The 12,911-nt window shown below is 41.4% G+C and overlaps 1 protein-coding gene across 1 annotated transcript in view; it reads left to right on the top strand.

Moving 5' to 3' along the window:
- cacna1bb (calcium channel, voltage-dependent, N type, alpha 1B subunit, b) overlaps positions 1-12,911 on the top strand; it is a 226,641-nt gene that overhangs the window by 92,219 nt on the left and 121,511 nt on the right. Inside the window, exon 6 of the mRNA XM_063478885.1 lies at positions 1,252-1,439. Within this exon, the coding sequence (XP_063334955.1) occupies positions 1,252-1,439 (188 nt within the window). The remainder of the gene's footprint in view (positions 1-1,251; positions 1,440-12,911) is intronic.

The following is a 12,911-nucleotide window of genomic DNA, read 5'->3' as shown; positions in this document are numbered from 1 at the left end:
GCAAAGCTTGTAATTCCCAAGATGATTGTTGGACTGACCTTCACCTGCGGACCTGAGCTTTGTGCAGTGATTGAAAGCATGAGGCTGCAGCTTGACTCCGAGTTACAGGTTACTAGGTCAGTGGTCCTCACCTGAGAAAACCAGTGAATGTGGGTTGGAGCAGATTGTCAAGGGGGCCAGAGGCCTGTACCAGAACTGCACTCAAGTGCGGAGGCAGAATAGTTGAACTAAAGAAGTTTTATTTACAACAACACAGGGAAAACAAGGAGAGACAAAACCTGGGACCTTAGCAATATATTGCACACACACAATATAATGCTTAGTGGGTGGACACTAGTGTGGTGGCGAAACAAAAACCTAGAAACTTGACTTCATACACAATTCACTACAAGGCAGAGAATCCTAGCGTGGCAGCCTGAGGTACATTACATAAGCAGTGACTGGTGGCGTGGTGCTCACAGTGCGCACTAGAGGGAGAGAGAGAGAAATGGTGTTAGTGGGTGCATGGGTTGGGCCAGAGATTATAGTGAATACTGAAATGGACTGCCTTACTTGGGTAGGAGGAGGCTGAGGCAGAGGTAGAGGTCCGAGTGGGTGGCAGAGGAGTGTTTAGGAGGTCTGACCTGAGTTTCCTAGGCCCCTGCGTGGGGTGGTGAGGGCAGGCAGGTAGTGCGGTTGGTGATACTGGAGTGTGACTGAGAATACTGAGAGGGTTTGTGTCCAGAATCCAAAAGATGAACCTTAGTGGTGGTGTTGTGCCGTAGCAGGCTGGCAGAGCAGGAGAGAAGACGACAAGGTAAGCAAACAAGGAACTTGGCTCTTGAGCTAGAGCTAGAGCCTGTTACCAACTTAGGTGGGTTGGTGAACTGGCCTAAATACCCTCCCTTGATTGCCCAGAATTAACTCCAGGTGTGCTGCTGGGGTGAGTGGATGGTAGGCCCGCAGCAAGGTGGGTACAGGAGGCAGGGATCCACACAGGCCACACCCAGCTGCTCACGCAGACTATGACACAGATGTGACTAATGGACCTGTGGTGTATTTTTCTTTGTAAGTGTTGTAGCCATGAACGATGACTGATTAGGAGTAGATGGTTGGGCTTTTTGGAAGAATGTGAAACATTTTGGAAACATTGGGATAACTCTGGTTGGTTACGCACACAAGTGCAGGAACAAGTCTATGCTGTATATGTCTAGTAGATTTAAACAGGCTGGCAGAATCATTTTCCTCTCTCTGTATCTCTCTTTTGGTCAGATGAGAGAACAGCTGACTGGCCTTGTGGTAATGAGCCCCCAGCGAGGACCTGTCCCAGTGGGAGCGAGTGTAAAGTGTACTGGACCGGACCCAACTTTGGTATTACCAACTTCGACAACATCCTTTTCGCAGTGCTTACCGTCTTCCAGTGTATTACCATGGAGGGCTGGGTGGACATCCTTTACAGCGTGAGTCTATCCACACTAAAACTTTGAACATCCACTTATTTGTTATACTATCCACAGAGATGTTATTTTTCCTCATTCTTCATCAACTTTTCCAGTTTTATTATTTCCATATTTTTATCTCTCTTTTTTGATAATGATATCAGGATATGCATTTTGCTGATCTGAAGAGCACGAACCCTTGTTCTAATTCTATGCACTGATCACAATAGTTTTATACTGTAGATACTTGTGGCTTGACTTAATTTCTTGTTCTATTTTTGCATTGAGATAAACCATGAAAGTGCATGAATCTCATGACCTTTCCTCTAGCACTTCCCTCAGTGCAACCTTTACAGTGTTGGCCTACCACTGGAGGTTAAGGTTAGACGAGCAGAATCATGCTGTTTTTAGCTTGTTTACCTGGCAGAGCTTTAAATTTTCTGAAAAAAAAAAATTGTGCTTTGGGTCTGTGTGACCTGTTTCCTCCACACTTACATGGAGCACACATTGACACCTGGAACCACCAAGTGTCAATTTTTGTGTTTATGGTATTTCACATTGATTCATTCATAAAACTTGTAAACTTTGGACTACTTCATCTTTGACCATGCCTTTTTGTATGCATACTGTAAACCAATTGCTCAAATGCTGAACAAGTAAACAGGGGTCCGCTTCAGTGTGTCAGTGTCAGTCTAGGTTTCTGTTTGTATGGTAGTGTCACTGTTCAGTGTTAGTGTCCCTGTGCATTCACATCCACAGAATACGAGTAAGTCTGTTTCTTTTAAACCGAAACAGGAAAAAAGTCTTACGCTTCAACGCTTCATAAAAAAGACCAGCCCCCAAACAAATTAGAAGTTAAATTACCATAAATGAAATGAGAGAAGAGCTTAAAGAAGAATGTTGTCCACTCACTGGTGTTTATCTCTGATTGGTTATGATAAAGCAATCAGCAGTAACAAGTAAGTACGTAATGGAAAAATACATGAAAATTATCAGTCGTGTTGAAGAGATTGTTCAACCCGAAGACAGACAGACAGAACCAGAGTGCACTTGAGTGGAGTCAGAAAGTCACTTAAATTAAAAGATGCAAAGCGCTGCACACTAATGGCAGGAAAAAAAATGTCTCAAAATGAGAAAAGAGTAAGCGAGAGAAAACGTGGGATATCCGACAACAACCTGACAAAGGTTGAGACAGACTAAAAACAAACACACATGGAGGGAAGGACAGTAAGGAGTCTGTAAACTAAATCAGGCAGTGATGAGAGCAGAAAACTGGAAGGGAAAAGCCAGACAGAGGGAAACACAAGCAGGCACATTAAAAAGAAAAACACTTAGCAAAACAAGAACTGGATATACAAATAAAACATAACAAACACTAAGGATAATTACATGGATAATATAAATCTGTGAATCATAAAAACAGGAATTTATCACTTCAGTGAGGAAACTTGCAAGTAGGGGCATCCATCCATTTTCTTTTACTTATGTGAAGTTGGATCATCATGCCAGCCGGCTAACCATGTTATTCGAGATGCTCTTTCTTCTTATGACGTTTTCAGTCCTGCTAAGGGAACACGAGGCACTCCCAGGTCAGACAAGATATATAATCTCACCAGCGAGTTCTGGGTCTATACTGCGGGGCCTTCTCCCTTTGGGCATGCCCACAAAGGGAGACATCCCGATCATATACCCGAACCACCTCAGCTGGCTTTTCAGTGGGAAGGAGTGAGTCTAGTTTGAGCTCCCTCAGGATGTCTGGGAGTACGTGATGTGAAATAGAGTAGTGGCACTAACATTGCGGTATACGACAAATGAAAGACATAAAAATCAGAGAGGAAGCTTTTTAAATTACAGGCTGTGCTCTGCAAAGCAAGTAGAAAAATGTGATATTTTTATTGGAATACCAGTTAAAGCATAAAGATGTGATCAATGGTGGATGGAAGGAAAGGGAAAGATAAGCAATTTGGTTGGCACATTGAAAATTAAAGGCTCACCCAAGACTCATTATGCACTTTGACAAACATCACAGAAGAAACAACAACACTGGCTGTTTTTTCCAAAAGAAAGCGGCTGTAAATTTACTCTGTGGTTTTATTTTAGGGCATGAAGATGCCTCTTTCTCCCAAAGCCTTCTTAATTCTGTCAAACATAAATCTTTCTGTTTGTTTGTTGTGATGCAAAGACACATTTTCCACAGCTGGAGCCACCAGAGCACATTAAAGGATGAGAGGAAACAGAAGAAAAGTGGGAGCCTAAATGTCACGTAACATTCTGTGCTTGGACTCAAAACAGAGATTTCTTGTGTCTTAGACAACTGGGTCACTGGGTTAAACCCCTCCAGCCTTTTAAGTTTCTAGTACTTTTCCCTTTCTATCACAGACCCAGACAGTTTTGTTATCTAAACTCCAGCACCTCTTTTTTTTCAGTGCAGACAAAAGTGTGATAGTGCCTTATGAAAACACACGATGCTAGAATTCAAGAGAAAAGATTCCCTAAAGGATGAGGGCTGTTCAGCCAAGCAGAATTAGGAAATAGCAACATGTCTGGGCCAATGTGGCAATGTCCATTTTTATCCAGAGCTTCTTGTTTTTTATTATTTTAACCCAATTAAAAATTGTAAACCAAAGTATTATTTATTGCAGTAGTAGTACTTACCAAATGTTTGGGGGGGGATCACTTAGATGATTAAAGTTGCAGCTGCATGTCTTTAAATAAAGAGACGTTCAGCTGCCCTGTATTGTGGTTTAATTCACAGTTCAAATTTCTTTGCATCTTAGTAATTAGCAGGGACATTATGGTTTGGTTTGGTTAGGTTATTTAAAGGTTTTTGAGCAGAATTACACACAGTAATGTACAGATTTGCATTAAAAAATCACCAGACAAAATGACCTCCAAATCAGAGGCCATGGTTCTCAGCCGGAAAAGGGTGGAGTGCCCACTCCGGGTCGGGGATGAGTTCCTGCCCCAAGTGGAGGAGTTCAAGTATCTCGGGGTCTTGTTCGCGAGTGATGGGAGAAGGGAGCCGGAGATCGACAGACGGATTGGTGCTGTGGCCGCAGTGATGCGGACGCTGCACTGATCTGTCGTGGTGAAGAGGGAACTGAGTGTAAAAGCGAAGCTCTCAATTTACCGGTCGATCTACGTCCCTACCCTCACCTATGGCCACGAGCTGTGGGTAGTGACCGAAAGAACGAGATCGCGGATACAAGCGGTGGAAATGAGCTTCCTCCGAAGGGTGGCTGGCCTCTCCCTTAGAGATAGGGTGAGAAGTTCAGCCATCTGGGAGGGGCTCAGAGTAGAGCTGCCACTGCTCCTCCACATCGAAAGGAGCCAGCTGAGGTGGTTCGGGCATCTGACAAGGATGCCTCCTGGGCGCCTCCTGGGTGAGGTGTTCTGGGCATGTCCCACCGGGAGGAGGCCCCGGGGAAGACCCAGGACACGCTGGAGAGATTATATCTCTCGGCTGGCCTGGGAATGCCTTGGTGTTCCCCCGGATAAGCTGGAGGAGGTGGCTGGGGAGAGGGGGGTCTGGGCTTCTCTGTTTAGGCTGCTGGCCCTGCGACCCGGCCCCGGATAAAGAGGAAGAAGATGGATGGATGGAAATCACCAGACATTAGGCGTGCCACAAATTAAAAGTAATTAGCCAAACTGCAGAAGGATTCTATATCATTAAAGATACAAAAAAGCAGGACATTATGTATCATTTTCATGCAAACCAAACTGAAACTGGAAAAATTAGGAGATCATGTTCTCTAAAAGTATCACAAACTAATCTGGATTCACAGAGACTCATGTCAGACTGCTCTTGTTAGATATCGTCTATTTTTTGTTTCCATGAATATTTCCCAGTTACATGCAAGCCTGTCTTAAAAGCATGTTTCATTTCCTGCTGCATTCTTCCTTGTTACTCCTTTAAACCCCCACTGTGATGTTTTCATTGCCTTCATTTCAAAGGCGGAGAATCTGTCTGCAAAACTGCCACAAATACTGTGACCTCACTAAATCAGAGGGAATACATAATCGCCTTGGTGCTGTTGGTGTGATCCTCCTTTAAATGCATATGCAATGATTAGACAGCTGCACCTTGCAAACGCTTGAACGGGTGACAAAGTGCGACTCCAGCCTGGTGCAGCATGTGAATGGCTCATACAATATGCATCTGAAAAACATAAGTGCATTTGCCCTAATTATGGGTGATTAATGATGAATTCATCCATTTATTTGCTCAATAAATAAATACAGCTAAATTCTGTTACTTATGTTTCTTTTTCCTGCTTTCCTCTGTTAATCATCCCTTGCTCTCCCTGTGTTTACATCCTTCTTTCATTCCCCCAAACACGTCTCCTTTGCTTTTCCCTGCCTTATTTCTTTCTCTTTTTCCCTGCATTCTCTTCTCCCACAAGAGAGCAGCTAACTGGTACTACAGTGGGAGCCACTTACAGAGCCATCTTTCCTTCTTTTCTTCTTCTCGCTCTTCCTCAATTCACTTCAAACATCTCTTGTTGCTTTTTCTGGCTCATTATCCTAAGCATTGCAGCCGCGCACCGCTGTGATCCAAGAACGCCTTTCCTCTCAGTCAGAACGTTTTCTTTGCATTTTCAGCCTTTTACATTTCGTTCTGCTCAAAGTCAACCCTTTTTGATACACCAGTTATTTTTACTCTGACCAGTTTGTTTTGGCTTTTATCGCTGTATTTCTTGCCCACGTCTCCAACAAGAAAATTGTGTCCATGCACAAATGCAGAATGTGCGTATATATCTTCATTTCATCGTCTTTATGCCTAGGCATGGTCCTTTTTTTCTTCTTCTCTGCCATTGTGGAAATGTTTGTATGTGCATGAGCCTGATTTCTGCTCCCATATTTATTGATGAGTAAATGTAGACACTCCTATATCACTTAGTGTGAGACTGAGTCACTTATTGAGATGTGGAGAAAAGGCAATGTGCTGAAGAAATTGTGTTAGAGGCTATCAACTCTGTAATTTCAAAGCAAAGGCAACTGTAAAGGTAAAAACTAACAACACCTATACTCATCTGGCCAACCTCAGATACCTCGAATAAATAAAAAAATAAACCTGATAAAATTTGGTACATACTACAAGTGTCTTCACACACTTCTGTGTGCGATGGAAATTGTTATGACAAGAAATGCAAGCTCTTAGAAGTTAGAATTTACAAAAAACTGCCGCCCCTTATTTTTTCCACACTTTATCAGTCTTTTCTACTTATTTTTCTTTTGGGGTAGCCAATCATCTGCCTCTCTCACACCTTATTCCTAGCATCCTCCTCTGTCACACCAACCCCCTGCATGTCCTCCTTCACTGCATCTGTGAATTGTCTCTGTGGTCTTTCTCTCAACATCCTCTGTGTGATGTATACACTATCCCTTCTCCTTAAAACCTTAACATCTTAATCTCTGCCACCTCCAGCTCTGCCTCCTGTCTTTTTGTCAGTGTCACCACCTTCAAACCATACATCACAGCAGGTTTCACTGCTGTCTTGTAAACTTTCCTTTTCACTCTTGCTACTTCTGTCACAAATCACCCCACTCTTCTCCATCCCTGCCTGCCCTCGCTCCTTTATCTCACTTGTGCACTATCCATTGCTTTGGATGGTTGATCTAAGGTATTTCAACTCCAGTCTTCACTTACTCTCATAAAAACACATTTTCAGACACATGTGAACTCATAATTGTCCCACAAATCATCTTGGAAAAGAAAATGGGCCCCACACAAAAATTTATGACATAACACTGTTTACCATCAGGTGCTCAGTTGAGATCTGTGCACTTACATCCAATAATTGGTTGGCCAAACCATTCTCCTTCTCTCTTCACACCCGTGTATCTAAAGTCTGCAGTCTGCACACCAAGACCAAACAGCTATTCTGTCCATAGTGCTCCATTAACCTCCAGTAGCTGTGTGCCTGCTCAAAATCCGCCTTTGCATTCAGGAGACAGAACACCTCTCGTAGTGTTGTTTTTTTCCACAATCAGTTATGTAGTTTCACATTTGGATGTCTAATTTTTACAAATATTTTATTACATGATTTAATTTTGAATATTTAGAGAACCTTGCCAGACATGCCATTTCCTGCACACATCAGGGATGTCAATGATTAGAGATCATTTAAGCATATGATTAAGGGAGGCAGGCTAGTTTTTAAAGTACTTTGGCTCATCTAATTGCTGTTTTGGGGTTTTATTTCACCACTCATATGCAGTATTAGGCTCAGTGGACAGTGTTTGATTTGCTATCTTTGAAAAACTTTACTTTTTTCTTTTTACATCTTTCTCTTTAGCCATAAAAATACTATATTAGTATTGGTTTAATATTCAAAATGTGTTGGAAAGTTATACTGAGGTTAAGTTAAATAAATTTCCCTCTAAAAAAAGGTTTTTTTAAACTAAGAAAATATTGCATGTCCTGTTGTCACATATAATATAAAGAGTTGAGATTAGAATACTGTCTATAATGCTATTTAGCTGTTATACTGTGGTACTCATACTTTGATCTTTTTAGTGGTTTGTTATTTCTAAATTTCCTCCTAAACAGGTTTTTAATTTGCATGTGCTGTTGTGGCTATATTTTCTGTTTTCATGAGGTTGCAGTGGACGCATACAGTACAAAAGTATAGATTCCCCTTTTGTACCTTATGATTTTATAGTAGCTCAGTGCTTATATTACTTTCTTTAAAGGCATCATCATCATTTTCAGTATGCATGTAACGGTATGAAATGAGCTTTGTTTCTACAGCAGTTTGTTAAAGTGAACAGTATAATACCAATAGCTTTCAAATTCTAAGATGTAAGGCATAGCCACCAGGTAACAGTAACCTTATAAATCCACATGCTGTTCATTTATCAGATTGCTTGTAGGAATTCTGGGTTACTTTTATTTCTTTAGGTTAAATATTTCAGAGGCAGCTGACATACTGTATGTGTCTGGATGATTATTTTAGGTTACACAGTGCAAAGGTTTTCACATTTGTAATTCAAACAGTCACCATTTTTCTGTGGTTATATTTCATGAATGCAGCTTTGTAGCTATGTACAGTCCCGATCAAAAGTTTAAGACACTTGAAAAATGGCAAAAAAATCATATTTTGCATGGTTGGATCTTAGCAAGGTTCCAAGCAGAGCTTCAACATGCAACAAAAAGACATGAGAGTGAGACAAAACATTTTTTGAGCATGCAGTTTAATGAACACAACGCTTAAACTGAGACAGGCTGTTTTACAGCTGATCAATAGTTTAGGACCACATCCCTTTAAAAGGCCAAATCTGTGCAAAAATGTGGATTCATTGTCATTTTCTGTCAGATAGTCACACTGTATTGACGTACTGATAGCAAAGGCAAAAAAAACGTTCCCTTTTTGAACGTGGTCGGTTGTTGAACTGCATAAGCAGGGTCTCTCACAGCGCGCCATCACTGCTGAGGTCGGACGCAGTAAGACAGTCATTTGGGACTTCTTAAATGATCCTGAGGCTTATGGAACAAAAAAGTGAAGTGGAAGACCCCCCAAAATTTCACCAGCACTGAGCCGAAGGATCCAGTTGGCTGTCCATCATGACACTGGATGGTCCTTGACCCAAATTAAGGCCGTTACTGGTGCAGACTGCAGCCCCATAACCATCAGACGGCATCTGAGACTGAAGGGCTTTAAAAACAAAAAACATCTTCAAAGGCCTCGTCTCCTTGAACGCCACAGAACTGAGTGTTTGGACTTTGCAAGAGAGCACCAAACATGGGACACTGAAAGGTGGAAGAAAGTTTTATTCTCAGATGAGAAAATATTTAACCTTGATGGTCCTGATGGTTTCCAACGTTACTGGCATGACAAGCTGATCCCACCTGAGATGTTTTCTACACACCATAGTGCGTGGGCACCATAAAGGTCTGGGGAGCTTTTCCCTTCAGTGGAACAATGGAGCTTCAGGAGGTGCAGGGGCTTCAAACGGCCGCTGGCTATGTCCAGATGTTTCAGAGAGCATCCCTCATGACTGAGGGCCCTCGTCTGTGTGGTAACGACTGGGTTTTTCAACAGGACAACGCTGGACTTCTTCCAGAAGAATAACATCACTCTTTTGGACCATCCTGTGCGTTTCCCTGATCTAAATCCAATTGAGAACCTTTGGGGATGGAAGGCAAGGGAAGTTTACAAAAATGGACAACAGTTCCAGACAGTAGATGCCCTTCGTGCACCTGTCTTTACCACTTGTTCCCACTCACCTCATGGAAACGTTTGCATGAAGCATGCCACAATGAATTTTTGAAGTGATCAACAATAATGGTGGAGCTACTCATTACTGAGTTCATGTTTGGAACTTTGATTTCTGTTTTGGTGGGGTTTACAGGTTTTTTTGGAGGTGTGGTCCTAAACTTTTGATCAGCTGTAAAACCTCCTGTTTCAGTTTAAGCGTTGTTTTCAATAAACTGCATGCTCAAAAAAATGTTTTGTCTCACTCCCATTTCTTCTTGTTGCATGCTGAAGCTCTACTTGGAACCTTTTTGCCATTTTTCAAGTGGTCTTAAACTTTTGATCGGGACTGTATATATGCAGGTATATGTATGAAGATGATGGAACAGCATCCTCCTTGTGAACTTTTTCTGTCAGGACTTAACAGGTATCCCAGAAAGTTGATTCTGTTCATCTCATCCAAGTGACAAAACGTTTCTCCCACTGAAAACGCTACGTCCAGATGAACAGAATCAACTTTCTGGGATTTCCTTACCTGGATGATTGAGCATGCAGCAACCTAACAGGTAGAACTGCCAACTGTCTGTGACAGATCATTAATAACCTACCCTTTAAATAACTTGTGACACTTTTGTCCTATTTATCCCCATTAAAGTGTCCAGTGCAATAAACTGATGATGGCTTATGTTTTCCATGCAGTCTTTTTCATCCCATATGTGACAGTGTAACATATAAGGGAATACATAATTGTTGTAAATGCTTTTTCTTTTCAGAATGTCTCAGTTCAAGTGCAGTCTTCTGTGAGCTTCTGTTTTTTCCTACTTCCATTTCATTTTAATCAAATTTGGTTTGTTTTTGGGTTTTTTTGCTTTTGCTAGCGCTTTTCTATTATCTGGTGTTTTCTTAGTTTACAGTGCCTTTGACCTGTCACTGCAAAAAACCAAAGAAAGTCTCAGGACTCTAAAAGTGGGGAACCAATTGCAGAATAAAGTAATCTGGCAATTTAAATGTGGTTTATCAAAAATAAATAAACCAACAGAAAAACAGAAGGCATTTAAAGACGGTGTGGCAGGTTGTCAGGCAAACAAAACCAGATGGCAGGGTAAAGGTTGTGGCAAAAACAAGTAATCTAAGCAAACAGACAGACAAACAAGGCTGGAGAGTTTTATGGAAAAATGCAAAAAACAATCTGGAAGGGAACTGAAAGTTCTAAAGAGTAAGATCCATTTAAGGTGTACTCATGGAAGGTAATCCATACTGTGCCCAAACATATTTGCCGTCGCCTGGCCTGTTTGAAGGGGTGGGTATGGGTGTGGTTCAGTTAGGCCTCAGTCACACTGGCGTAGAGACTAGTTGGTGACGCTCTGACAACCTCTGTTCAGTGGGGAAAAATGTGTAATCCCTGATGGACTGGCAAGTGGTTACTAGAGGTCAAGGGCCAAAAAAGTCACAAAGATGCCACTTACAGTTTGCATGGTAGACCCTTCAAACACCTGCCAAGTGCTCGCCAAGCAGCTGTGTAACTTTGAGGGCTGTGGCACAAACTGGAAACAGAGACGATTCACTTCAAAGTAAAATGTGCATCACAGCTAAAACCAAAAGTATTTCAACTTTTACTTTGTACCCAGTCTGCATTGCACTCTTTGCAGTTTCACAACAGCTTAGGGAGTAGTTAACAAGTTGCAGACACGTCACTGTCTTCCATACAAACTACAAAATCAACAGATTTTCCATGCAATAGCCTCTATACGACCAATTTCACGCAACAAACAGCAAGCAACTTCCTGCAACTGCTCACCAACCAGTAGTGAAATAAACTTTTTTTTTTCTTAGCAACCTGTGATTACTATGCGCTCACTGACTGATCTCTAGGCCTGCATGATTGGGACTTAGCAATCAGTTGAGATGCTAGGCCTAAATCATTAAGCACAGCGCAGGCCAGGAGGGGAGTGAAGATGGCGACCATTCATTCTCTGGTAACATGGCCTATTGAAAATACATCCATTGCACTGACTTGTTTTAATAAATCCCAAAATCCAAATCAGACCTTATATTAAAGGTTAATAGGGTAGTGCTAAACAATTTTTCTTTGGCTTCCTCCATCAGGCTGTGTGAAGTGGGACGTTTGATTTTTCTTCCTCCTATCTTGACCAGAAAACTCTGGCAAAAATCATTTTAAATCTCAAGAGTGCTTTTTCTGTGATTAAATAAAGGTTAAATAAATAAAATATAATGAGCTGATCGAGTGGTAGCAACAGTCAAGAGGATCGGGCCACTGAGAGCTAAAGAAAATGTATAAAGATTTCATAAAGTACTGTTGCTGCAGTTGAACCAAAGGAATTATGGTGGGAGATCATTCTTAACGCTTTATTCACTCATAGCTAATATATTTACTTAGTCAGTTGAAGTCATTGACATTTTTAACTACAAACATTCATGGTGAAGGACCAGATGTAGTTAGTTTTAAAAGAAGCTTTTCCATAATAAACTTCCCTTGTTGGATATATTGAACTTAAAGTTATGTGAAATTCACTTTAGTGAAATCTAAATGAAAATTCATTTATTCTCTTTGGTAAATAACAATAATTCAAAAAGATCTGTCTTGAATTTTTCTGAGATTCCAACTATGACTAAACAGTATATGAGTCTGGGGGAGCTGTTTTCCCAAGTTCTCCTGGAGTAGATTACGTTATAAATTACACCTAATCCACACATATTAGAAGAGCAAGAGAAGGCTCAGATGAGTTGGAATGAGGCTGGAACTTCAAGGGAGGGTTAACAAGGAAATACAGGAGATACAAAAACAAATTCAGCAGAATAGCATCGTAAGTGTACTTGTGTGAATGCAGGGAAGCGGAGGCATTAATATCCTGAAACCATATCAATTCATTCTTGGCATAGAAGGGAAAGGGTGAAGTTTTTAATATCATAAAGTAAGAAAAATCATTCAGGCAGCTTTGTTCTGTAGATTTTATACTTTCTCTCACCCAGATTTCACCTTGCAGATTGATGACTGCGCTGCCGCTGCCCAGAAGGGGATCATTCAGACCTTCTTTTCTAATAGTGCAAAAAAAAAGAACATGCAAAGTGTCTCTCCCCTTCATTACTATCTTGCCCCACAACCTCCGCCTGACAAGGCCGTTTCCTAGGATCCTGCAGTCTCACAGCAGCTGATATGGTGGAATGAAGCACTGCTGTCTTCCATGTTATCCTGTAGCTTGAGGGAGTGGTTACAACGAAGGTGCATTCATTATGGCAATAGCACTGCAAGCAGCATTAACAATATAAGCGAGGA

Source organism: Pelmatolapia mariae, linkage group LG7 (assembly GCF_036321145.2).
Source record: "Pelmatolapia mariae isolate MD_Pm_ZW linkage group LG7, Pm_UMD_F_2, whole genome shotgun sequence".
Taxonomy (NCBI): domain Eukaryota; kingdom Metazoa; phylum Chordata; class Actinopteri; order Cichliformes; family Cichlidae; genus Pelmatolapia; species Pelmatolapia mariae.
Note: the sequence above shows the minus strand (reverse complement) of the source record. Positions and strands in the feature narration are given on the sequence as shown.